General features: G+C 38.0%; 2 protein-coding genes and 1 long non-coding RNA gene across 4 annotated transcripts in view; 2 read left to right on the top strand and 1 right to left on the bottom strand.

Annotated features, from left to right (window-relative positions):
- Window positions 1-18,864, top strand: part of stard10 (StAR related lipid transfer domain containing 10) — a 39,086-nt gene extending 20,222 nt beyond the window's left edge. For both annotated transcript variants that reach the window (XM_057838912.1, XM_057838910.1), the window contains exons 3-7: window positions 287-434; window positions 519-622; window positions 15,011-15,128; window positions 15,252-15,304; window positions 18,048-18,864. In XM_057838912.1, coding sequence (XP_057694895.1) covers window positions 287-434; window positions 519-622; window positions 15,011-15,128; window positions 15,252-15,304; window positions 18,048-18,254 — 630 coding nt within the window. In that variant the 3' untranslated portion in view covers window positions 18,255-18,864. The remainder of the gene's footprint in view (window positions 1-286; window positions 435-518; window positions 623-15,010; window positions 15,129-15,251; window positions 15,305-18,047) is intronic.
- Window positions 1-19,740, bottom strand: part of LOC130917469 (uncharacterized) — a 29,582-nt gene extending 9,842 nt beyond the window's left edge. The window contains exons 1-3 of the long non-coding RNA XR_009063467.1: window positions 19,659-19,740; window positions 19,483-19,581; window positions 11,372-11,407 (exon numbers count right to left, since the gene is read on the bottom strand). This is a non-coding gene — a long non-coding RNA (uncharacterized LOC130917469). The remainder of the gene's footprint in view (window positions 1-11,371; window positions 11,408-19,482; window positions 19,582-19,658) is intronic.
- A 3,005-nt stretch (window positions 19,741-22,745) lies between these two features.
- Window positions 22,746-25,295, top strand: LOC130917467 (coxsackievirus and adenovirus receptor homolog). The gene is made up of 2 exons (XM_057838909.1): window positions 22,746-23,104; window positions 23,585-25,295. Exon 2 carries the CDS (start codon window positions 23,593-23,595, stop codon window positions 24,445-24,447), a length of 855 nt encoding a protein of 284 aa, XP_057694892.1. The 5' UTR covers window positions 22,746-23,104; window positions 23,585-23,592; the 3' UTR covers window positions 24,448-25,295.
- Window positions 25,296-27,700: the final 2,405 nt, after the last annotated feature.

Below are 27,700 nucleotides of genomic sequence, written 5' to 3'. Positions count from 1 at the left end.
CTGACTGCTTTCTTAAAGGCGAATGAAAATCGCCTAACAACACGGAGTCAAAGCGAGATGAAAAAACTATATTTTCTTGTTTATTAAATTATGAATTTACTGACATTGTCAAAATTACGTCGGTCATCGTGAAGAATTTCGGTAACGGTAAATTTTCGATATACCGCACCGTGCTCTACCTGCATATAGGGTGTATTAATTAAAGAATATTGCATATCAATGAGTCATTGTGTTCCTTTTCATGAACTCTCACTCACACGGTCTTTCTCACTCTTTTCTGATACAGTGTCGGATGGTCACTAAGGACGTGTCAGCTGAGACCATGTACGATGTTCTCCATGACATTGAATACAGAAAAAATTGGGACAAGAATGTCATCGAGACCTTCGATATTGGAAAGCTTACTGTCAATGCAGATGTTGGTTATTATGCATGTATGTTTCTGCATTATGCTTATATGTCTCATGGAATCTGAGCAAAATTGCTATTTTGACTATGGTGTTTACATGTGATAACAGGGAAGTGTCCTAAACCGCTCCGTAACCGAGACGTTGTCACGCTTCGCTCCTGGTTACCAATGGGGAAAGACTACATCATCATGAACTACTCTGTTAAGCATGCAGTAAGTCTATGCTCTAATACACATGTCCACATTTGGTCAATTTTTGTGTCTACGCTCACCAGAGGGATACCACTGTGGCCAAGTGAAACAAATGGATGCACATTGGATTAATTGGATCAAGGTGGTCCAATTTAGCAAGCTTCACGTTTACGCTGTATGAAAATGCGCAATTCAGCTCAATTTTATGCATAGCTCTTTAGGAGCACGTGCAGCAAAGTGCGAGAGGTGGGAATCTTGGGGCACCTCACGATTCGATTACGATTCAGAGGCTACGATTCCATTATAAATCGATTATTGATGCACAACACCCCCTCCCAAGCTATTAGCTGCTTTTAATTTTTCGTACATTAGTTACGAATATAGTACAAAAATCCTCTCGGGCTTAAATAAATAACTATTTCAGTATCCAGTTAAAAGTTCAAAACAGTAAATTAAATACTCAAGTCCCCATTCTGTATCAGCTGATTTAAACATTCAATCTTCAACAGAATAAATTGTAGCATTTTGCAGAAATATATTTTTATCCAACTAAAAGTGAACTCGGGTATATATGAAAGACAATGTGTACTACTACTTCAATACAAATGGCTCAAAACAGTGCTTTTCTGCTTTAAGTTGTGTTAACATGAACAATAATAGCTGCATTGTCTGTAACAACTGAACCGCCTTTTTTTGCGATGTTCCAGCTTAGCAGCTCAACCGTATTAGCAACTTTGTTCATTGCTCTTTTTTGAAGCATGTGTGCTTTCAACTCCCCCTCATCGGTTATGAAATGGGCTGTTACTGTAACAAACAGTTCGGGGGCTACAGATGTCCACGCATCAAACGTAACGGCGACTTTTTCTACATTCGACAGTGATGACATGATTTCTACTTTCGTCTGCTTGTTGAGAGCTGGGACTGCCGTCTCAGTGAAACTGCGTCGGGGTGGGATGACGTACCTCGGCTTGCTTTCAACATTCTTCGAAATCCCCTGTTTTCTAGAAGAAGATTTTCTTGTACAATACAAAATAATTCCACACGTATGCTTTTAAATTTATGGGAGCAGGTTTGAGCTCACAGAGAGGTTGGTTGGTTAGATCAGCCAGGCTTGTTGCTGTTTTACACTTAGCGGCATGAGTTGTGGATGTGTACTCTCGGTCCGTTCTTCATTGCGTCCGGAAGCGTTTTAGTTCCACTTTAGTTGGCATATTTAAATAATAGGAATATGGATGTTTGTGAATCGTTCTCGAATCTTCAGCGGCCGACTAGCGAATAAGAATCGGAAATTTCACACACCTTTAAAAAGTACTGTACATGAATACTCCTCCTAATAAAATTTTTAAGCAAATACATATAATAAAATTCTAATGTACAGTGCTTTGCAAAAGTATTCGGCCCCCTTGAACCTTGCAACCTTTCGCCACATTTCAGGCTTCAAACATAAAGATATAAAATTTTAATTTTTTGTCAAGAATCAACAACAAGTGGGACACAATCGTGAAGTGGAACAAAATTTATTGGATAATTTAAACTTTTTTAACAAATAAAAAACTGAAAAGTGGGGCGTGCAATATTATTCGGCCCCCTTGCGTTAATACTTTGTAGCGCCACCTTTTGCTCCAATTACAGCTGCAAGTCGCTTGGGGTATGTTTCTATCAGTTTTGCACATCGAGAGACTGACATTCTTGCCCATTCTTCCTTGCAAAACAGCTCGAGCTCAGTGAGGTTGGATGGAGAGTGTTTGTGAACAGCAGTCTTCAGCTCTTTCCACAGATTCTCGATTGGATTCAGGTCTGGACTTTGACTTGGCCATTCTAACACCTGGATACGTTTATTTTTTAACCATTCCATTGTAGATTTGGCTTTGTTTTGGATCATTGTCCTGTTGGAAGATAAATCTCCGTCCCAGTCTCAGGTCTTGTGCAGATATCAAAGGGTTTTCTTCTAGAATGTTCCTGTATTTGGCTGCATCCATCTTCCCGTCAATTTTAACCATCTTCCCTGTCCCTGCTGAAGAAAAGCAGGCCCAAACCATGATGCTGCCACCACCATGTTTGACAGTGGGGATGGTGTGTTCAGGGTGATGAGCTGTGTTGCTTTTACGCCAAACATATCGTTTTGCATTGTGGCCAAAAAGTTCAATTTTGGTTTCATCTGACCAGAGCACCTTCTTCCACATGTTTAGTGTTTCTCCCAGGTGGCTTGTGGCAAACTTTAAACGAGACTTTTTATGGATATCTTTGAGAAATGGCTTTCTTCTTGCCACTCTTCCATAAAGGCCAGATTTGTGCAGTGTACGACTGATTGTTGTCCTATGGACAGACTCGCCCACCTCAGCTGTAGATCTCTGCAGTTCATCCAGCGTGATCATGGGCCTCTTGGCTGCATCTCTGATCAGTTTTCTCCTTGTTTGAGAAGAAAGTTTGGAAGGACGGCCGGGTCTTGGTAGATTTGCAGTGGTCTGATGCTCCTTCCATTTCAATATGATGGCTTGCATCGTGCTCCATGAGATGTTTAAAGCTTGGGAAATCTTTTTGTATCCAAATCCGGCTTTAAACTTCTCCGCAACAGTATCTCGGACCTGCCTGGTGTGTTCCTTGGTTTTCATAATGCTCTCTGCACTTTAAACAGAACCCTGAGACTATCACAGAGCAGGTGCATTTATACGGAGACTTGATTACACACAGGTGGATTCTATTTATCATCATCGGTCATTTAGGACAACATTGGATCATTCAGAGATCCTCACTGAACTTCTGGAGTGAGTTTGCTGTAGAGCTGGGCGATATGGCCTTAAACATGTATCACGATAAATTGAGCAGATTTATCTCGATAACGATAAATGACGATAAATTCGCCCAAGCGGACTGTTATATAATTTGAAAATCTGAATCAATGCATGAAATACAGATTAACTATTTCTTGTTGATTTATTTACCAGCATTCAATTTGATATACTGTATTTAACAATTGTACATGCAGTCTAAACATTAAGTTTATAAAATGTATTGTAAGCAATAAGAATTCAAGTATGAACATTTATAACAGCGTGTATGACTTGAACAATGTACATTGTCAAAATCAATATGCCTGTGCAAACATGCATGCAAACAAGTAACACAAATGACTTGCAGCCTGAACAGTACACTTCAAAAAGACAACTTATTGTTAATGGCTGATGTGACATAATTATTAAATACAAGTGTTTACTTTATGGTTTAAGGTTTTTTTCCCCCCCAGTGCATTTTTTAATAAATGCACGCACAATAAAAATAGCTGGGGCCATTTCTCGGTCATTATAAGTTTTGCCGTTGGATTGTACTTTATGCTGAATGCTTTACCATCACAAAAGCTATCAGAGGAATCACACACAGACAGATACAAAATAACGCCACATAGTAATTGCTAGATGCAGTCCGTGCCCAATCCACTCATTAAGTTCAGCCGTTTCGACAAGGTTAGAGCCGCTATCAGACTCCATAACGTTCATTTGTAGCGTTAGCCGCTAGCTAGCGTTAGCCTGGCTACCAGTAGAAAGCACTGAAAGCACCATCTCCGGAAATCGTGAGAACAAAGGAGGACAGCGGGTGAAAGCCCGTCTGGATGCCACCAAGAGTCTACTAAATGTCGGTTGAAAGTTTGGTGAACCTCCCTTAAGCCACACTCCATCACGTTTTGCTTGTAGCGTTAGCTGCTAGCGTTAGCTTACCGGGCTTTTGTTTGATTGGCTTCCTGATGATCACGTGACTCCCTACGTAAGCACATTCACTGCTTTCTTAAAGGGGAATGAACATAGACGAACAACACAGAATCAAAGTGGGATGAAAAGACTATATTTTCTTGTTTTATTAATTTACCGAATTTACCGACATGGTCAAAATTACGTCGGTCATCGTTAAGAATTTCGGTGACGGTAAATTTTCGGTTTACCGCCCTGCTCTAGTTTGCTGCACTGAAAGTAAAGGGGCCGAATAATATTGCACGCCCCACTTTTCAGTTTTTTATTTGTTAAAAAAGTTTAAATTATCCAATAAATGTTCCACTTCACGATTGTGTCCCACTTGTTGTTGATTCTTGACAAAAAAATTAAATTTCATATCTTTATGTTTGAAGCCTGAAATCTGGCGAAAGGTTGCAAGATTCAAGGGGGCCGAATACTTTTGCAAGGCACTGTATATAAAAAAGCTAAAATTGTTGACGACAACTTGTCATGGGTCCACGTGTGTACAATTAAGTATTTTTTCTTATAGTAGAATGGCTCAAGATAGTCGTGTGTTTTATGCTTTTACTTGCCTGGCACAGCCAGACTATTCTCCCTGTATTTTTCAAACACTGTGAGAAATAGTCTGGGACCCAGCTCATTAACGGCCTCTCGAGCAAGGTACAAAATCAATCGTCCAATCAGATTCGTTTATTTGCGTGACGTGTTCTTAACGAGTAACGTCACTCTTGCGCGCCGAAAGTCGTGTCTACAACAACACAGATGGCGAACGGGAGAGCCGAGAATATGTTCCAATCCGCGGTAAAACCAGTTTTGAATTACCAAATACACATCGAAACAAGTCATTGACAACAGTCAACATGGCTCGCGCTAGCCATGTTGAATAAACTTCTCCATTCTCCGCTCACGCTAATTACTTGTCGTTTTAACAACGTCACGTCTGCCCGTCGCTGATTGGTCCACTCCACTGTCTGTTTGCCGTGGCTTGCTCCGCCCTCGGAATTTGATCCGCTGGACGGTCGCCAGACTCAATTGCTGGAACAGCGGTGAGTCTGGTATACCAGGCAATGCTTTTACAACTTTTTTAAACGACTCACTTGAAAATGTTTGTGACCTGCGACAAGGATTCCTCGAAGCAATACATCCAGTCTACCCCAACACACATTATTTTGTATAGTTATCAAGATACCAAAAAAAGTGATCCATAATATAAGACGATTTGGGGTATCAAAAGCAATGGTGCCGTAACATCGTGTTCTGTTAGGTTTGCATAGTCTGTTTACAAATATTAGGAACATCAACACAGTTCTCATCTTTTAGGCTTTGGTAGTTGGCAAAACCTCCACAATAGATATGAATTGAAACAAAAAGATGTGCTTTATCTGCAGCTTTTATTTGATGATATAACGATGAGTGAATTACAAAAGTTTACATAAATACCTCCCACTCTTTAAGTTGGCAGAGGGAATGGGAAAAATTAAAAAATCATGAATCAAATTTTCACTTTTTAATATTTGGTTGCAAATCATTTGCACTCCATTACAGCCTAAAGCCTGTAGTGCCTGGACATGATGATGATGATGCTTTGTCAGGCTTGTAACTATTATAGGACATTTACCCTTCAGTTTTATCTTTAGTAAGTAAAATGCATGCTCAGTTGGATTCGGGTCAGTAGATTGATTTGGCCGGTTATTCACATGTCACTGTGTTCACTCTGTTGAATCTTCTCTTGATAATTATCTTTAGCAGATGTACATATACATCCTGGAGAGAGTTCTTGATCTTGCCAACTTTTGGAAAGGGCTTTCTCTTCACTAGGAAGTACATTTTTCGGTCATTACCCATAGTTCTCTGGATTTCTTTTGGGTTTTGCTGAGGGTTTTGGTCTGATTTCTCAGCCTAACCCACTGTAATGGTGCTAAAAGGCAAAAATATGAGAATTGTATTGATTTTCCTGTATGTTTAAACGTAAGAGTAGATTGACTCTCGTCCATTTATTGCCAGCAGAGTACTGTGGCCAATGGAGCAAATAAGTTATACACTCCACAACATACACAATGCTGCAATTGTTCAAATTTTCTCTACTCTTCTCAGAATAGTAGGCTGATTAACTTTGGTTATATGGGTTGAAATACAAGCTGGAACGTGCCTCAAAAGTTACTGCCTCCATACAGGGTTGCAACAAAGCAGTTAATCCTAATTGTTTTGATTATTAATCTGATTATGTGACTACATGAAAGTTGTAACTTGTGACATGCGTGATTCTCCATTCAGTCACAAAACATTCCAATCTGCCTGTTTTATTTGTTGGTTTCAATAAGTAGTTAAAGAAAAAAGACTGAATAGAACATTGAATCAACATTTTACAGTAAGCTACTGTGCTTGATGAATGACATTTTTGTCATTTTGATCTTTGGACCGTTAAAATTTAAGGGAGAAAAACAAGAAAAAGTATCCTCCACCAACAATAATTAAAGGCCCCATATAATGACTTTTTCACCATATTTAACATCATTATATGGATTTGTCGTTGAAAGGTAAAGCAAAAAGATCACAGAGGAAAATGTCCAGTAATTTTCTTCTTTGGCTCTGTTTCCAAAAACCGAGGTTAAAACAAGTAGGTTCGTACTTCCAGGGGCGGACTGGTAATCTGTGGGTTCTGGAGGATCACAGAACGGCCGGTGCCCTGGACGGCCGGCGGCCGCCATTCATTATGCATCACTGTTTTTATCCCCTCTATCCTCTGATTATCTACAGTTCACATCCAATCCGACAGGTGGCAGCAATGCGCCTGGCTGTTGACTGCCAATCTGATAGACTAGGAACGAAGAAAGCACAGAGTAGCCTTCATTGGTTCCTTCCTTGTGGAAGCAAAATAGCGACGAGCGTTAATGCACAATATGGATGGTGGTGGCAAAAAACAGAAAAGAGCAGGATGGCGCGGAGAAGGTTAGGGAGAAAAAAATTAAACTGGAGAGTGAAGCATTAAAATGTCATAAGTCGACAAATATTTTCGCAAGCAGCAGTCTGGCTGCAACTGGCACGTCGGATAACAACAGCCCAGCTCCCGGCAATGGTGAGAGGGAGCGGCAGCCGCTCTGACGTGCAGCCGGTGCAGGGAGAGAGAAAAGAAGAGGGAAGTAAGCTGGTGGAAGTTCCCCAGACAAGCGCAGGGCAAGTAAATTGGGATGAAGAGGGTTACTTGCTCGGTATACTGGCAATTGTTATCCACCAGGTAGCTACATTTTAAATGAAATAAATGACAATTAAAGGGTTAGTGCCAGCTAATCGATGTACCCATTTGCAATCGTGTCAAGTTACAGTATGCTAGTCCTACTATCCCACTCTTAAGAAAAAATATTTTAGCCGTAAAACAATGTATGCACACGCAGCATAGCAATATTAATTCAGAAGAAATATAACAAAATATTAATAAAATGAATAGTTTTTCTTTAAAGTTTAGGTAGTTAAACTGATATGATATACAATATATTTTTAATCATTTATATATCGTTTTGTTGTCTGGTTAATACTTTCCAATGAAGGTTATGTATACAGGATTTGTCTTGAAATGTTTATTGTATTTTCATTGAAATTGATTATTTGTATGGCAGGGGTCTCCAAACCGGTCCTCAATGGCCGCTGTGGGGCCTGGTTTTTGTTTCAACCGATCGAGTACCGACAGTTTAACCAATGACGTTTCTGCTAAAACAAGCAGCACCTGACTGCAATCAACTGATTACACTTGTAAGACACCAGATCGGTGCAGAGGTGTTGTCTTGTTTTGTTAGAATGAAATAGAATGAAATCCTGTGCCCGCTGCAGCCCTATGTGGAATAGTTTGGAGACCACTGAATTATGGCATAAACAATGAAGTCATTTTATAGACAGAGATATATTATAATCAATTGGATACCTAAAACTTGCTTTGAAAAATAAATTCTTTAATTTGTTTATTCAGGTTGATCATAGAGCTAGTACAGAAAATGAATCCAACTCCAGTTCAGACTTGCAGTACTTTGAGCGCCCCAAGTCAGACAGTCACAGTCTAGACACATTTTCTTAATTTTTCTCTGAAAGTGCACGAAATTGATGCATTTTACAATAAAATGTAAAAAAAAAAAAAAAAAAAAAAATCTCCCCGGGGGGACATGCTCCCGGACCCCCCTAGGGGTTCTGTGTTTCCTTTCGTAAAGCGATTCTTGTGGGCTGGGCTGAGTCAAAGTCCAGGGCTGCTTTTTAGTCCCAGTCCGCCCCTGCGTACTTCCGTGACTTTTCGGGGTTACAAAGACTGAGCTCCCACTTCTAACTTCAAGGTCCCACTTTCCCTCCTGCAACCCATTACCCCACACCCACTGTCCCACCCTCCACATCCGTATAGACATGTTGAACTTTGGCCGCAGTCACTTTCGTCTTCTGGTAGTATAGTATAGTATAGTATAGTATAGTAGTGACTTTAGATAATGAAAAACTATTTTAACTAGGGATGTCCCGATCCAGGTACCGATACTGGCCGATACAGATACCGACCTATCTAAACATGTGTTAATGTTTAAAGTTATTTAGCCTCCTTACTTAGTTGTCAGACTCATGTTGAAAAAGGTTTTAGTACTCTTGATAACAACTAGCCAGCTGAATTAGGAGAGTTTGAATAACACACAACGGTTGGTAACAAGAAACTGACCTGTTTATTCAGTGACAAACACAAAACATTATAAATAACAAACAGAAATGGCATAGTCAGTCAGTAAAACGTGCAAATAATATTGTAAACTGTCTTTAAAAAGCAAAACACACAAACAACCTCAGTGGAAAATCCCACAAATCCCCCAAGCTATTAGATGCTTTTAATGTTTCATGCATTAGTTACAAAAATTGTATAAAAAGCCTCTCAGGTTTAAATGAACGACTATTTCAGTATCAAGTTATCATTTTAAAACGGTAAATAAAATATTCAAGTCCCCATTCTGTATCAGCAGCTTTAAACTACATTCAATTCATTTAATTTTGCGAATCAACTGTTAAAGTTGTTAAAATTGCTCCCGTTATTCAATAATTTCCCTTCTGTCTACTTTCGATTGTGAAAGTTTTAAAACTGTTTTGAAGATGGATTCAAGTCAAGAGTTTGCCGATTTAGGAGTATTTTTGATAAAAAGTTAATTAAGTTCGCTTGGAAGGTTCACAACAGCCTACTAGGGAAGTCTTCTGCTTTAAGATGGCGGCTGTTTACTAACACAACTAGTTTTCAATACTTCAATGTTGCTAGTGCAGTCGAGTCTGTCAATTGCATCTAGTTCTATATACATATGATATCTATTATCTCCAGTAAAACGACGTTGACGTAGTTTGTAGCGCCTGTCAGCAACAGTCAGGTATTCTTGTGTTTTTTATCCAGCGGCATGAGTTGAGCTAAAGCCGTGAGTTGAGCATTGGCATTACCCGCGTCTATGACAAGCATTATGTTTTCTTTCGGGACGCAATGCGGTCAGTTTCTCATTGCGTCCCGAAGACCGCGCTGTGTATTAGTTCCGCTTTACTTGACATATTTCAATAATCGGAATTTGGATGTTTGTGAATCGTTCTCGAATCTTCCACGGCCGAATCACTCAAGGATGTAATGACAGCTGGGCATGTTCTACCGGTGTTCTAAGTGTTGGATGGTGCGTCTTTACTCACGAGAGATAATGGCTCGTCATCCAGAATGAATTCTTCGGCAATGAGTCTTGTTATTCCCTGGGCTTTGGGACTGTCGAGTGCCAGTTTGTCACACATAGCAAAAGTTTCTGCCAGTGTTAGTTGCGTAGGACCTTTCTTTTTGTCTTCGGTTTTCTTAACATACTCCTCATATTGTTTGTGGTGGTATTTCACTAAATGCTTGATTAGGTTGGTTGTATTAAAACTTCTTAAAGCTTTACCACCACGCTTGACTTTATTGTGGCATATGTTGCACTCTGCCTCTTCGTCTTTGTCGTCCTTTAAGGTGAAATGATCCCACACAGCTGACATTTTTACCGATAAAGTCTCTTGGTAAATTGGGAGACGGTAATGTAAATGTAGTGTGTTGAAGGTGCTCCGTAAAACGCGGACCGAATTTTAGGGAAACCGAAGCAAAAACTGGAATGGATTATGTAAATCGGTGCGCTGGAAAACCCGGACCGGACTTTAAAAAAATCTGAAGTCTGAATAGGAATTTTTCCGTGTTGGCCGATCCGATACCGATGCGCATTTTTTTTCGCCCATATCGGCGATATTTGGATCGGATCGGGACATCTCTAATTTTAACTTTTTTAAAAAGAAAAAAAATACTAAGTATGTGGCGTTTAAAACGCGTTCCCTGGTGTCTTAATAAAAATATGACATACGTACCATGGAGGACTTTAAAAAAAAAAAAAAAAAAAACCTGAAGTCTGGATCGGAACTTTTCCGTGTTGGCCGATCCGATACCGATGCGCATTTTTTTGCCCATATCGGCGTCCGATCCGGTCCAAATATCGGATCGGGACATCTCTAATTTTAACTTGTTTAAAAAGAAAAAAAATTCAAAGTATGTGGCGTTTAAAACGCGTTCCCTGGTGTCTTAATAAAAATATGACATACGTACTATGGAGGATAAAAAAAAAAAAAAAGAACATATACACATATTTTCACAGCATTTCTTGGTAAAGGTGTGTCATATTTGGGGCAGATCTGTATCATGCAGTGAGACAGACATCATCCTGCCACAAAAACTGCCGGGCCAGTGGCAAGCTCACAAATGAGGCTATTCGTTTCGTCATGTTGTCCTCATTCAAAACCAAATTTGATAAAACATTTTAAAATGATCTCTGTATTCTATAATGTCAAAGGGTTGTGTGTTTAATTCCATTTGTTCTTTAAACGAACAAGTGGGTATGCATTCCCAAAAACACAATTATTTGTATAGAAATGGTATATTTTCCTTATTATTTGACTGCATACTTCGGCTTCTGCCTTTGTCTCATTTTGTCGACCGACATTGCCACTCAGACCTGTTGTCTAATGTTTACAAAAGGATAAGACTACTCACGTGACTATTAGCTGTTGACTTCCACCTTCCGCATTCCTGCATGTAAAAATAAAAAACATGGAAAGTTAATTAGTTGCAACAGGGATGTCCTGTATATTTATTTTACACTCCCACAATGGTTCTTTGGTTGTTGTTTTTTTCATATCCTTTTTTTAAACTTGGTCTATGGACTCCTGAAAAGTTCAGGTTCAGTTTAGGAATGCATGCAAATAAATGAAGTAACTAAGTTACAAAACAATCAAATGCAGCAGCACCTTGTTTATAAGTCCTCATTATATATATATGTATATATATATATATATATATATATATATATATATAACATTAAAACCATCATTTCACCACAAAAGAGCTTGTAAATATTGGATTTATACTGTATTGACTTTCATAGAAAGATAAACATATCAGTGCTGTATGACTATGTACGGCTGTGGCATAAATCTTACATCGAGTTATGATCTATATTTGTTAAATACTACTGTATATTTTACCATTGCATAAAAGGCAAAATACAATATTTTAATAAACTTACTAAAACAACACATGGAGTTTGATTGTGATAAGATGAATTGTTGATGATGTTTTGCTGAATTTGCTATCTATTCTGTCACAAATTCAACATGCACATTGCACAGTTGAAGAGTACAGCTATTGGCAATGTCTTACTCACCAACTAGCAGGAAAAACCACTAATTGTCAATGATGATTAGCCGTCCGTGTTTTTCAGCGCTTTCAGATCCATCTGTGCTTTAGTATGACAAAGATGAGTGGCTCCAATGTTCTATGCTGAAGCTTGACAATATACCTTTCAATTGAATTAGAATTTTAGATGCTCAACATCTAAATACACATACAGTGGTACCTCGACACACGATCTTATCGATATCTGACGTAAAATTTGACTTGCCATTTGTTTCTCCATCTGACGAGTGACATGCTCAAAATACGACGATTTATGACGATGCCACAGTTTATTTGTTTTCTCGTAAGACAGACGCACGGCAGATTTTCGTGAGCGAAATCAACATGGGTTCCAAGAATGTTAGTGCAGGTGGTGAAAAAGGTGATGTCTACCATTGAAATGAAGTTAAAAATGATCGAAAAAATATGAGCGTGGTGTGCACATCCGTGAACTGGCCGTAAAATGTCTACTCTCGATGGTCCTTCTGCGACCTCCATTCGCCAGTCCTTACAAGTTCCTATTGTGGTAACATCGCAGGTTTCTAATCATCAGTTATATCAACTTGTGCAACACAACAGGCCTACTGTCCGCCGCAGTTGAACATGAAAAAAAAGTTAAAAAGTCCTATCTCACTCTGTCAAGTCAGCCACACGATGCGTTTAGGTACACCACGCAAAACACATTCGCCATATTAGAACCCGATTCTTTACATTATTACAGGTATTATTATTATTTATATTATTATTCCTATTTTTATTTATAATTTATTTGTTTAGCTCTATGTAATTGCTATTTGCAATTGTCCTAGCAGTATTTATTAAGGATTTAGCGTAGGTTTTCGGGCTGTGGAACAAATTAATGGAAATTGTAATGTATTCTTATGGGAAAATCCTGCTCGACATATGACCATTTCGACTTACAAACAAGATCCTGGAATGAATTAACTTCGTATGTAGAGGTACCACTGTACGCAATTTAGTTTTGTTGATAAATATGTAATTTCATTGTTAATGGAAAAGGTAATAAAATATTTTTGTTGAAATGTTTTAACCATAACCCTCTGAGAGACTTTTTGATAGTTGCTATTAGAGGTGTGCAAATTTTCCGATTCTTAGATTATTCGTGATTCGGCCGTGGAAGATTCGAGAACGATTCACAAACATCCAAATTCCGATTATTGAAATATGCCAAGTAAAGCGGAAGTACAACACACTCAGCGCGCCGCGCGGTCTTCGGGAAGCAATGAGGAAGAACGGAGCGAGAGTAGCTAAACATCATGCTTCTCATTACCCGGCCCCTCGGGTAATGCCAATGCTCAACTCACGGCTCTAGTTCAACTCATGCCACGAGATAAAAAAACACAACAACATACCTGACTGCTGCCGAAAAGCTGCTACAAAGTACATCCACATCCAACTGATGTTACGGTAGATATGATTTATATAGGACTAGATGCATTATAGATTCGGTAGCGTTCGCAGCACATCTACAAAAAGCTAGATGCGGGCGTAGTAAACGGCCGCCATCTTAAAGCAGTACACTTCCCCGCAAGGCTGTTGTAGTGAACCTTCCAAGCAAACCTAATTAACTTTTTATCTAAAATACTCCTAAATCGGTAAAATATTGACTTAAATCTATCTTTAAAATAGTTTTAAAACTTTCACTTGTCGAAAGTAGACAAAAGGGAAATTATGGAATGACGGGAGCAATTTTAACAACTTTAACGGTTGATTCACAACATTAAAATAATTGAATGTAGTTTAAAGCTGCTGATATAGAATGGGGACTACAGTTTTTTATTTACTGTTATTTTTGTATATTTTTTTACTGCTATATGTTAACTTGATACTGAAATAGTAGTTTGGTTTAGCCTGAGAGTATTTTTGAACAATTTTGGAACCAATGTACAAAACATTAAAAAAGAAAAAAAAAAAAAAAGGAGGGAGGTGCATCAATAATCGTTTTATAATCGAATCGGAGCCTCTGAATCGTAATCGTAATCGAATCGTTAGGTGCCCAAAGATTCCCAGCTCTAGTTGCTATTATTTTGAAGCCAAAATGGAAATGGTATCTTAAGTTTTTTAGCAGCTTGTGAAAATCTTTGCTGGATCGTTAGCTTCTTTTGTAAACTAGTCTAGATTTCTACTTATCAAAATAGTAAATTGAACGAACTACGGTTCCCTTCATTATAAGGAAGGAAGATCGTACCCAGTGCTTTCATTGTCTGAGGGCTAAAACTGGCTTTTTATTTCACTAGAAGCCATACTTGGATCCCCTGTTGCTATCAGCATGAACTCGCACTGTGTCACCTATAAGTAGAAGTGCAGGAACCAAGAATAGATGTAAAAAGATAAAGTGGAATCTTCTCATTTCTGGTGATCCGATTGTTGCTTCAGGGCCTTAATGTATAGTAGGGTCGATTAAATGGCTACTTTATCGCCCTAAATAAGGGATAAAAATCTTGCGTTTAAGTAAAAGCAGCAGCAGTGGCTGACGTTACATCAAATTTGACAGCTGTGTTTTAATGTACCAATCTTCATATTGACAACAATCAATTGGTGATTGTTTGGCACATAAAAGAAATCAAATTGGATGGAGGTGGTGGTTATGTAATTGGAGTGAAATGCCATGTGCACGTGTGATGTAATTATCTGGATGTGTTTTGCTGTGTTTAGCCCGTTAAATGCACATTTAGTAACAAACAAAAACAACAATCACATTCTTCAATTTCGTAACCTTTTTGCCACCTTTAGAACATCTTCGGATCAAGAAGATTAAAAAATTATTTCTTATCATTCCCTTTTCGCTTCAGTTTGATCCCTAGAAAGGGTTTTTACATTTCATTCTATTTTGTGTTGATCTTTTCAACTATGTTGTTTACAATCAATGTTTTGCTCACGGTGCTCGTAATATGTATATTTTATAGTTTCATTGTGTTAATGATGTTGCTCCAACAGAAATATCCTCCTAAAAAGGATGTGGTTAGAGCTGTGTCCATACAGACTGGCTACATGGTCCAGAGCCAGGGGCCCAACCACTGTGTCCTCACATACATGGCGCAGCTAGATCCACGAGGTAACTGTTTTGACTCATTTTGGGCATCTGTGCATATAATGACAGGCAGTCATTCACACTCACCTTGATGACCCTGCATCATTTGTAACCCGTGTTGCTCCGTCGTTTTTTCTTTCTTTCCAGGTTCATTACCCAAGTGGGTTGTGAAAAAGTTTTCCCACTACCTTGCACCAGGCGTAAGTCATTGACACTTTAATGCAGATGCCGGAAAAATAAGTTTTATTGACAAGATTGTCAGGTTTAGAAGTTGTCGATGAGATAGCATCCCTTTTTTCTCTCTGCTCCACATAGACACAATTTTTAATGCCTGTTCGCTGTGGAAATGTTGCAACAGCGATCCTGTGTAAACTACTCGTTGACAGAGTGGCGTATCCGCGGCAGATGGGTTGTTCGAAGCGACAACAAAGATTGCAAGGCCATCTTGTTCTATATGCTGATGCTGTTGTGTTGCCTCTTTGCCAGACAACTACTCACTGTAACACTTTGAATTAACCATGTCGCGGTAACAAATTTTAGTAGGCGATATATTGTCTCATAAAGTATTGTCGATATGCGATATTGTCAAATTTTTTAAAGCAATTCAACCACTAATGTAGTGAATATACATCCTAGTCACCCATTGAAATGCAATAAATTGTTATTCTTAAATAAAATACAAACAATATTAAAAAAAAAACACTATGTGTAAGGAGTTATTTGAAAGCTAAGCGCAGAATATCAAATAGGTGAGAAGCCAATGCCATTTTCATTCTCTGCCAATTCGAGCCCATCAAACGTGTTTATTTGATCCAAAATGACTGTCCTCTTGTCCTGCAAATTGCTCGTTAGCAAATTTGAAGCCAAATTATTAATTGCAAATCAGATTTTTCAAAACGGGTGTCATTTTAAAGCTAATCTTAGTTTAGAATCTGAGGTATGTGAGATTAACTCCCAAAATTTTTATTTACATGTTGAACATGACAAGCATTTATTTTGAAAGGTTCACCGGAAGTACGTTCGCTAAGGAGCTAACCGTAAGCGTCATACTTTTTTTTTTTTTTTTTTAAAGTGCACACAATTTTTGGCATGCATGTGTTGTCAATAATAGATTTTTTCCAGCAGCGAGTTTTCATGCTTGGAGTGTCACATTTTAACCACAATTTAGCGTTTTGGAGAAGAATGTTTTATAGCAGGCTAAAGTGCTAGTACATTGTCTTTTTTCCATTAGCTTCATTGTAGCAATGCTAACGTTTTACAATGTTTAATATAGGGTGACCATATTTTGATTTCCAAAAAAGAGGACACTCAACCCAGCCTCAAGATACTTGAATTTTACTCAAAATTCACTCAAAGATGCCTATATCACTTTAATATATTTAAAGTGTACCCCCTCACTCTGGATGGAAAAATGCAGTTTGAAAAAAAAAATAAAAATAAATAATATATACAGAACGCAGACCAATGGAAATGTAGTCCAGTCAATACACATACACACAGTAGGCTATGAGCCAACTAAACATTTTTAGAAATTACTATCACGACAATTGTCCTTGACGAATAGTTATTCCCATTCAATTGATATTCTCATTCAATGTTCTAGATTGCACACAAACAATAACCGAAATAAACTGACAAACTATTCAACCAGCATGTTTCCAAACGTAGCAGTTCAAGACTACGGTTCCCATAATGCCTAGCGTGGTTTAGCTTTACAGTCAAAGCTCCGACAGAAGTCAACAGTTGCCATTATATAGGTATTTATCGTAAAAAACTTAACTGGGCAGGCGTTGTGGCCAAATGGTCAACCCAGTAGATGGCGGTAATGCTTCATGATGGGGGTAAACTGCCAACAAAAACAAGAAGAACTACTCCTTCCCTCCCGACTACTAGGAGCAATGTCATCGCAGGCAGGCGCTGCCTCCCAGCGGCCGGAGGGATTCTCTTCAAATTGGTCCCGTGAAAAATCAAAACCGGACATTTTTATGAATTTATAAAACCCGCCCGGACGACGAGGATACTACGTGAAAGTAGGACTTGTCCGGGCAAAAGAGGACATTTGGTCACCCTAGTTTAATATAGACGTGTTTCCTTATTTTGTATGTCAGAATTTTAATCTTACGGTGTGTTGATGACCAATTAATCATCTTTGAAAGGAACTGGAGTCTCATATGCAATCAACACGCACGTGTGCCCAGTGCACGCAAACACACGCACAAATGTATTCATGCACACTGCGATAAATCGCAGCTGGGAAAATTGCCGCCCTAATTTTTATTTACCATGTGATAAATTGACTTATTACATACCGCGACAGGCTAGCTTTTAATTTTGTTGTCCTCTGTATAGTTACAGTGCGAGCTAATCATGAGGTCATTCTGTCTGCATCGACCAAAGAAAATCATATTTATGTTACATAATACCTAAAATACTTTCCTAATACCTAAAATTGTCCAAATTAAATATTTATTGACTAAAAAAGAAACTGAATGAACCGTTGAATACACAATGCAACATCTATCATCTGTATTACTCATCCTCGTAAGAGCTGCGATTCTTCATATTTGTACACACCTGATGAGAAAATGTTAATTCACAGCTGTGCCAGAGCAAACACAAGCAGCTGGCCAGACACGCTCACGGTATATGACTTCGGGACTGACTGCATTGTTCAATTTATATCACCATAAGTAAGGCAACGATTCTATACAGAGGGCAATTGAAGTCATGCTTTGTAATGCATGCTGTAATAATCTGATAACTTTAACACAAAATATTGGAACACTTCTGTATCTGTTTGCTTAATGCTTTTTGTTTTTTAATTCTTTGAGAATCTGAGCAGTTTGTGCAAACATTATGAAGTTCTATATGATTGTCGGTTGTTCAAAAAAAACAGCATCAAATGAATTGCTCTTTGTGATGATTGTATTTTTCTCTTTTTAGGCAATGAAGAGTATTAACAAAGCATGTTTGAAGTATTCTGACTGGAAGCAGAGACACAACCCTGGATTGAAGCCTTGGCTCTACCCAGAACAGACTACATTACCCAGCATCCCACTTTCTGAGCTTAGCATTCAGCATGCCGAGAGCCTGGAAAATATTGATGAGAGCTCCCTGGCTGAGACCAATGACAGGGATGACAGCTACTAATCCATGCACATGCAAGTTAGACCTAGATCATGTATTCATACATACATGCATAAATGCAGGGATACATGCATGCCTGATACACAATTACCCATACGCTTTGTAGATGCATTCACACAGACACACAGTGATTGTATACCTCTTCATGCTCACAGCATATTGTGTTGGAGCATTCAGATGCAAATGCACATTTCAAGAAGTCAGCTCCAGTTTTTCCTACATAATGCATGCATACATACTTTCCCTATGTCGGATGCGCTCACAGCTGCACAGTCACTTGCAATGGACTGCAAGTATTTTTTACAACTTAAGAAATATTGGTCGAATATCTACAAATGCAAGTTGCCCGTTAGTTTTCAAATCAGATTGTTATGGTAAATCTTGGCAAATCTACAGGATAGATGTTTATATGTTAGTGGCTTTCAATTAAACCTCAGCAAAACAATGTATTTAAAACTGATATTCCTCCACAGTTTGCATAAATGGAGTTCATATTTCAATGGTTTAATGTGTCCAACGAAAAGATTTACAGATTTGTTTTCATTTGTATGTCTCTATCATGTTTTCAGTTGTTTTGTAAACACACAATAAATATGCAGGTGTACAGAAAGCAGCTGAAGCTCATGACAAAACTCTAAGAACATAATTTCTATACTTGTGAGGACTCGGATGTCTTGCCCCAAATTGTAATCCAAGCATAATTACAATTTGCAGACTGCAGAAAAGCAGTGGGCTGTCCTCTGATGTGGAAGTGCCTTATACCTGCAATCTTTCCAATGGCCAGCAGAGAGAGACTCCACATGTTCCAAAAATGATCTGTGCTCTAAAGCCCAACGTGGTTTAAAGATGTTCGACAAGCAAGTGAGAGAATAGCATTGTGTCTATCCAATGAGTAATAACTATTTATGTTAATGCTCAACTACTGCCAGTTTGTGAAGACCAGCTAAAAAATATCCCAACAGTGGGGGAAAAAATACATTCACAGTAATAGTTCAACATCAGAGTCCTCGCAAAACTAGAAAAGCATGTACAAATACAGCTGTTAGGCATATATTCTTTCTCTTCCTCTACACAGCTGATGTATGAATGTATGTTCAGAAATTTAATACAGAACCCTACTGAGGTTTTCAAGCTTCACCTGAGATTTGTGTCATTCTGTGTCTATTATATGCCTCAGGCCAATTTTCTTTATGATAATGAACAGATATTTATATGGTTGTCAATTACTGACTTCTTAGGTTCTGAGTTTGAATCTCTGCTCTGATCCGAGTGCCTGGAGTCTGCATGTTTTCCTGTCCACGCAAAGGTTTTCTTCTGGCAGTCTGGCTTCCTGTCACATCAAAAAAATTGGGGGTTGGAGGGTGGGTTAATTTGATAAAATTGTCCATTGGTGTGAATATGAGTCACCATAGTTGTCTAAATGTCTAAGGCTGATGTCCAGTATGGAGTGTAATACTACTTGGACCCAAAACTAGCTGGCATATTGCCCAAATGGCCTGTAAACAGAAAAAAAAGATGTATGTTGAGCACATTATTCAAACCACTTCATTGCTTTCATTCAGATGCCCACTGTAAATGTATTGAGGAACTTGCACCCATCAAGTTGGAAAATACACTAGTAAACCTTCCCCCATTGACTTCTAAAAATGTCTTTAAGCAAGAGGTTCTGAATTGAATTTTGGAATCACTATCCAAAAAGATTTTTTTTTTTTTTTTTTTAAATGTATTACATTAAGTGCTATGGAATACTACTGCAACTGACTTTAAAAATGGTAGACCTCATAACAAATGTATCTCAAAAAGTTAGAGAAGGCTTAACTCATTCTTTTAAATTTGCGATGATTTATTTTTTTAAGCGACAAAGAATATTGTTTTATGGCTACAACAGCGAACCTACCAAAAAGGTGATCTTATATCAAAATAGGTTTCTATTCTTTTTCCTCAGTTATGAGCAGTTGAACAGCATAAACAATATTGTTTGCACGTCTTTGATAGTAAATGAGTTAATAATGAAATTTGATTTGAATGCCAAATTTCTTTTCTACGTGTAAAATTACATCCGTGCATTTTCCTTAAAACCTTCCTTTAAACCTGATAAGGCAGTAGGAACCTAGATAACAGACCGATGTTGAAAATATGTTGTATCAACATTTCGCTGTTGATCTTATATCGTTGAATCAATGTCACTTTTGCACCCTCAATTAATGTTGTGTCAACGTTGAAATCCTTACGAAAACTAAACGTTATTTCGATTATTAATAATATTGGAACAACGCTGAATCAATGTTATGTTTTCGACCAAAACGCCCGCTAATCCATAATTCAATGACTTTTCAATCATATTTCCCGGTCAATCATAAATCAACTATTTGTCAACATTAGTTCATCAACTATAAAAGAATGTTAACCCAACCATCGCTGACATACCATAGAACAACGTTGTTTCAACTTTTGAAAATTTCGACGTCAACCATACTGATGATTCTAATGGAAAATCTACGTTTATTTAACCCTTTAAGGTCTGGGCCTATTTTGTCTGATTTTGCATGCCTTTGAAGTTGCCTTTATATTTCAAAGAAAGAATTGTTTACGATGGCCTGGTTTGGTCTCTTTTTTTGTGACACCTTGAACTTCTTGTCCAAACTGTTGTTTCCGTCACTGACCAATTATAAATCATCATTTTGGGCCCAAAAAGACCAAAAATTCCACAATCATTTTGTCAAAATTTTTAATTTTGATGTCCAATTGACAACCAAACATGCGTAACGAACCGTTTTGAAACTTTGTAATATTTATTCAACATGTTAGGATGAACATTCAACCAAAAAAATTTAGAATAAATAGTCTTATATTTGACAATTCAACATAAACAACAGGTATAGCCATAGGCGTTTTTTGCCTTTATACATGCTCTAGTCAAAACAGGTTATATACAGCAGACCGAACAGTGAAAAAATATATACCATCTAACACAAAAAGTGTTTAGAGGCCATCTCTTTATGAGTTTAGGTATTGCGGCCCATCACCTGATGAAAACTATGTACACACAATCAAGCTTCTTGAACACACATTTATATACACAAACTGAGAAGACTGATTGTGGGAAAAAATGTATATATATATAACATTGGGGGGAAAAAAGTATTTTCAAAAATATTTACAATAAACAAGTTAAATTTTTTTCAGGCATGCCACTCCGAAAAGCAGTTTCGTCCTGGAATTCGAAACAGGGCGACATCACACAGCCCACACTTCCATGGGGTGTTGGTCCTCTTTCCACCCTTCCATTTTCATTTTACGCGCCGGCGCGTCCTTCGACTCTCAAGGGTTAATGTCGGTCTGCTATCTGGGAAGTTTGCTGATCTGTTTGCTGAGTTTCACTTTTCTTAGTGGAAACATGCCAAGTTACAATGCGGGCATTGCAAAAGCAATTTTTACAGCAGAGCTGGTTTATCTCCCATCGTCAATGGCAACCATTGAGTTAACAGTATCCAGCACAGACTTTGATGGCAAGTCTGCATATGTGTAGCTGTGCCTACTAGTCAAGAGCTAAATTAGGAGTCCCCAATCTGTTGGCATGGTAACCCTGCTGTGATCAACACCTTAGTGGAAAGATGGTCACATTCAAGTCTTGGCTTTTTAAACAAGGTTGTTTACTGTGGCTTCAAATACCCCCCAGCCCCTCATGCCAGGTAGTCTTCCTTACCTTTTCCTAACCCTTGCATATGCTGCCTAGTAAAATATGAATGAGGTGTGTGCAGCTCTACTGTAGTGCTCCCTTTGTCTCCCTGCAGCTGTCTGTGTGTAACCATCTATCCTTGGTCATGAGGCCCCATACTCGGATAGTGTGTTTCACTGGTTGTGGCCCAATGGCATCCCTGTGCTGTATTCCGTTTGCCTGCGCATTACACTGTAGGATAGAGAGAAACAGCATGACAGCCAGCATCCCTGAGTGTGTGCGTGTCCATGTGTCATACTGCCACCCCTGCAGTATTCTGGCCCACCACGACTGATAGATGGGTGATGACTCATCACCACCCCATCTCGTTTTCCCTTTTATCAACCCTTTCTCTATCCTCACATCTTTCTGCCATATATTATTTTCTTTTGTTATGTTGCTCATTTTTACGTCTAAATGTAAACACTCGACACAGAGCTACGCATACGGAGACACTTGGCTGCTTCACCCTTCCATTTATGATTTCTTTTGTACTTCCTATTGTCAGCATAAGGAACACGTAAATCTGATACCACCTAGTGGTATAATACTGTATAACAGGTTCATACATAACTTCTCCTTCACACGAAGATTTCTGTTTCGAAACGTAGTCATTTATATAGTCATGATTTTTTCTTGACAGTTGTATTATTTCAAATTGCAAATCAAACTTACAAGCAACTTTTCTTTTTTTAAAGAATGCTTACTCATCACTATAACATGCAGTTGGTTTAGTAATCCTCACAGGATAGCTTTCTAACTCTGCTACTTTGGTAAGTTCCTTGCGTGGTGTTTCCATGCCTTGTGGTATTTGAGGTGGATGGGTAGCTTGGAAACTTGTTCAGCATCATCTTGATGGTGAGATGCGTTAGTGTTGGTGAACGTGTAAAAAGGAAGTCGCAAGCAAAAGTGCGGAAATAAAGCGGAAGTGGCTGTACACACGTCGTCTAAACATGGCGGCGGAGGCGTGTCAACAAAGAGTGACATCACGAGGAGCCCTTTGAGTTCTTTGATGCTTTGATCTTCTCGTTCCTATATAAGTTGTTTTTTCGTTATGAATTTTTACACCAAATGCCTAAGAAGCAGACAAGTGTTGCTGTTGTTGGTGTGCATCTTCCTTCCTAAACATAAGCAGGTAAGAAATCCAACCTTTTTGTGTGTGAAAGATTTAGAATTGTGGTGTTTTTACACATGAGCTAAATAGTGCATTGTTCCGTTATCTTTTTGTTTCATTTGATAGTCTAAGCATTGCTGACTAATAACTTTTACACTTGTAAACATGCAAAAAACATGTTATTGATGGCAGTGTTTATGTGTTTTCCATTATCTTTTTTTACACTTGAAAAAAAAATTGCTGTCCTCAATTATATATTTTTATTTAAAGTGTAAACATGACTGATTGACAACATTTAAACTTGTAACGAGGCAAAATATATGTAACTGATGTCAGTGATATTCTGTTTTCCATTGTTTTGTTTTTTGTAACACTTGTAATGAAAAAGTAATTTCTGTTCAAGTCTATGCTTTATAGTGATAGTTGAAAAAAAAAAAAAAAAAAAAAAAAAAAAAACATACATGTCACTGATTCCAGTATGTTTTTGTTTTTTACTTGCAGGTGTATACATGATGATGATGTGGCACCTCCTTTGGCCTTCTGTCCTCCTGGGAGTGTTTTTTAACATTTGTCCAACATGTCCTCTGGAAATCCAGAAGGAAAGGAACCACTACTACGTCGCCAGGGGGTCAAGTGTCCAGCTACCTTGTGCGTACAGTCACACCCTGGACTCTAACCAGTACACGGAGGTCTCGTGGAGTATCGTGTCTGCAGACCGAGAGGAGCAACCCATCATTTGGTTTACAGGCGGCCGCTTGTATTCTGATTTGTACAAACCAATGGAGGGGAGGGTCCAATTCACATCAGCGGATCCCCAAAATGGAGACGCATCTATCACCATCAAAGATGTACGTCTGTCAGACATGAAGAAATATCGCTGTACGGTGAAGAAGTTACCAGAACTGGACCAGAAGATCTTTGACCTGACGGTCATGGAGGCACCCAGTCAGCCTCTGTGCAGTGTTGACAAAGAAGACAACAGTATGACGCTGAAATGCAGCTCTCTGCAAGGCACCCCACCTTTGCATTACATCTGGTCCAAGACCAGCGGAAATAAGGTCATGCCTACACAGGCCTTTGTCGACCCCACAGGAGCCACCTTGCATTTCAACATCACCGAGCGGGAGTGTGGAAGCTATCGCTGCACGGTGGAAAGTATGGTGGGCACCAAACACTGTGACCTTCACCTGGACTGTTCGCTGCCCCAGGACGACAATGTGAGCAGTGCACGATTGCTGACAACCACTGCAGTCGCTGCAATCGTTGTCACTATCACCACACTCTTCATTGTCGCAGTTGTCCTTGCCGTATTCCTCTACCGCAAACGAAAAGAGCAACACCAGGACATTGAAATGGAAAAATAATTTGATGTTGTTCATTTGTGAATGTTTGATAACAAATTGTTGACATTGTTTGTTATGTTAAATCTTTTTACCGCAATGGCATTTTGATTTTTATCTCACTTTTGAATCTATTAAACAAGTTCTATGTTATTTCTAGTATGTCGGTTGTGTTTTTTTTATACATATATAAATGTAGAAATTGACAGAAAACTGAAAGGTTACACTTGGGGGAAAAAAAGCATATTTTGTAAAGTAAAACATCAACTTTATTTTAACACCTAATGGAAAACTGATCTGGACTGATCATAAGTTAATGTAAAATAAATAAATAAATAAAACTCGGTAGCAGTAGAAATTATGGAGGGGTCCACCTTCAAGGCAAGGCAAGGCAAGGAAAATTTATTTATATAGCACAATTCAACACAAGGCAATTCAAAGTGCTTTACATCACATGAAGATCATAAAAATCACATTTAAATCAACACAACGTAGAAACGAAGACAAAAGATCGCATTTAATCACAGAATAAAAATAAATAAATAAAATAAAAATAAAACAAAAACTACTACTACTAATAATAATTGAAATCAGCAATGGAGATAAAAACAAGAGGAATAGAAAGCAGGTAGATTGAAATATATAGACAGTTATAGATATGCAGTGCTAAACAAAAGCGTTTTTAACCCTGATTTAAATAATTCAAATAAAGAATATTTACAAACAAACGCTGTAGAAAACTATAAAGACAGGTGATACAACACTACTTCAAGCTTATATTCCTCCTAATATTAGAAAAATAAGTTAAATTAATAAAATTAAACCTTGACTTTAATGATATGTGCGCTATACTGCCCCTTAGAGGTCAGACTCCCACGCAGCAGCAAATCAGTAGTTATTTTTTAATTGTTTTATATTGCTTTTATTAAACATTTGTTTGATAAGTAATTTATTGAAAACCTCAGGCAACACTCACTCACATGACTGATGAGCAAAAAAACTGGGTGTCTATCTTTGAAAAAACAGCTAGATGTATTTATTATCTTTTTTTTGAGGGACTTTTTTTTTTTTTTTTTCCAAATCTCCAAATTGTTCAAATTTAGCGATTTGAAAGGTTTATGTGTTAAGTGTTGGATTATACATAAACTGTCTTTTGATCGAACATGAGTAAGAAATAAAAAGTTTGGCATTTTATTATTATACTGTGGATATAAAAAGTCGTCGCAGATTCCGATCAAATGTATTTGTTATTAAAAGCTAAAATAAATTCTTGAAAAGTTTCCACGTTTAATGTGTCCTATAACCTGCAAACTCAGTTAAGAATAAAAAGCATCCTAGACGTACAGACAGACCTGCAACCATATACCTGTAAACTGCCTCTAAATAATTCCAAATAAATAGCCGTTATTTTAAGAGAGATTTTACTGGAATTTCATTTTTACCTCCGCGGAAGCTTGAAGATTGTGTGCTAATACTGCCATTCAATGTAAACTGTTCATAATTTCCTCCATCTTGTCTTAGGCCAGTGCTTCTCAATTATTTTCTGTTACGCCCTCCCCCCGGAAGACGTAAATGTTTCGCGTCCCCCAACTCTCTGCAACAACTGTAAATAGTATCATTTATTCATAATTTTTTTTATTTTTATAAGTACACTTCTGCTTAATGTTTTTTCTTTTTAATGTTAAAGAGAAAAAGGCAATATCAATAAACTTATATAGTCGTATCATTAAATAATAATAATATAATTAAAGTTATACTTTATTTATTTTATTAACATTGTTTTGTATGTAACAGAAAAGGCCTAAAGTGCCTATGACAGCAAAAAGCATGTTTATATCATATTTTATGCTCCTGAATGAAATGGACCACTTGGATGTGTGTGGACGCGATTGATTTGTTTATTCCATTTTTGGAATCCCGTGCCATGAAAATGAGTGACTTCCTGGATTGAGGAAGAATGCGAATGTGACGTCAGCCGGGTCACCATCTCACAATACAGCCACTGCTATATACAGTGCTGGCCAAAAGTATTGGCACCCCTGCAATTCTTTCAGATAATGCTCAATTTCTCCCAGAAAAGGATTTAAATTACCGTAATTTCTGGACTATAAGGCGCACCTGACTATAAGCCGCCAGTGCTATTATTGTCTATTCATGGGTGCTCTCTATGGGCTGATAGGCTATTAGTGCCATCAGAAGTGAATTTAAAATGCTTAACTTCAGAAAATGTATTTTCTGATGAAACAAATATCAGCCTATATGCGTGTAACAAACAGGTAATAAACTCCCGGGAACTTAAATCTTTAATTTTGTGCACAATTGTTTTGTGTTTTTTGAAAATGACATTGATAATCTTGAACATTTGTTTTTTCAGTCTGATATAGTGCAATTGTTCTAGAGGGACATGCGGAGCTGGTTTCAGTCCAAACAAATTGATCTTTCAAAGAGGACAGTGGATTCAATGAAGTTTGAAAGGTTTGGCACAAATAAATATTTGTTTATGTGATCAATGTGATTTGTTTTTTTGTTTTTTTCATCACAAATGCAGATACTTTCACACAAAATCTTTGTTTTGAACATTGGATGAATGAGTTTCTTCTTGGGTATAGGTCTCTGAAGCTGTTTAATAAGAAAAAATCCCTTAATTTGGAGTCAGATTGAGAGATTTGACATTTCTTTGAAAAGCCCCGTGATCGTAAGAGAGTGGGTGCGTAGGTGTATGTGTGTGTTGGGGTGGCTGAATGTAGTCAGGGGGCCAAAACTGACATTGTCACTAATGCGACCATCTCAGGGTACAAGCTGACAACCTATAAAATATTAATATTCGACCCCTCGGGATGTAATCTAGACTGGTTGTCCGCTTGGAAAATTTGATTTTTTCCATTTTATAACTATATCTTTAAAAGTGTCCAAAAGCGGAATTTGTCCCTAAGTATTTCCTTATTGTTCTTATTCCCTACTGTACTCTTGGACATATTTCCGATATAATCAATCTTATGTGCAAATATAACCTTTGATAAATTGAATAATAAGCATAGCAAAGGAGTATTGCACCACAGGGGCACAGTTTTGTTACCACAACTGTGTTGAGGCCTGAAGAAAGAGGTTCAGTGGAGATCACAGAAAGTGTTTTCATAGGAATTCATTGATTAGATTCACTAATTTCTAATTGTCTACAACAAAAACATCTCTCTCATTTCTAACTGTCTACAACAACAAATCAGATCTCACCACAAAGTGGCAGGAAAGGCAGGAAAACCTATTTCCCGACTAGCTA

Source organism: Corythoichthys intestinalis, chromosome 6 (genome assembly GCF_030265065.1).
Source record: "Corythoichthys intestinalis isolate RoL2023-P3 chromosome 6, ASM3026506v1, whole genome shotgun sequence".
Classification (NCBI taxonomy): domain Eukaryota; kingdom Metazoa; phylum Chordata; class Actinopteri; order Syngnathiformes; family Syngnathidae; genus Corythoichthys; species Corythoichthys intestinalis.
This window is presented reverse-complemented; position numbering and strand designations above follow the sequence as displayed.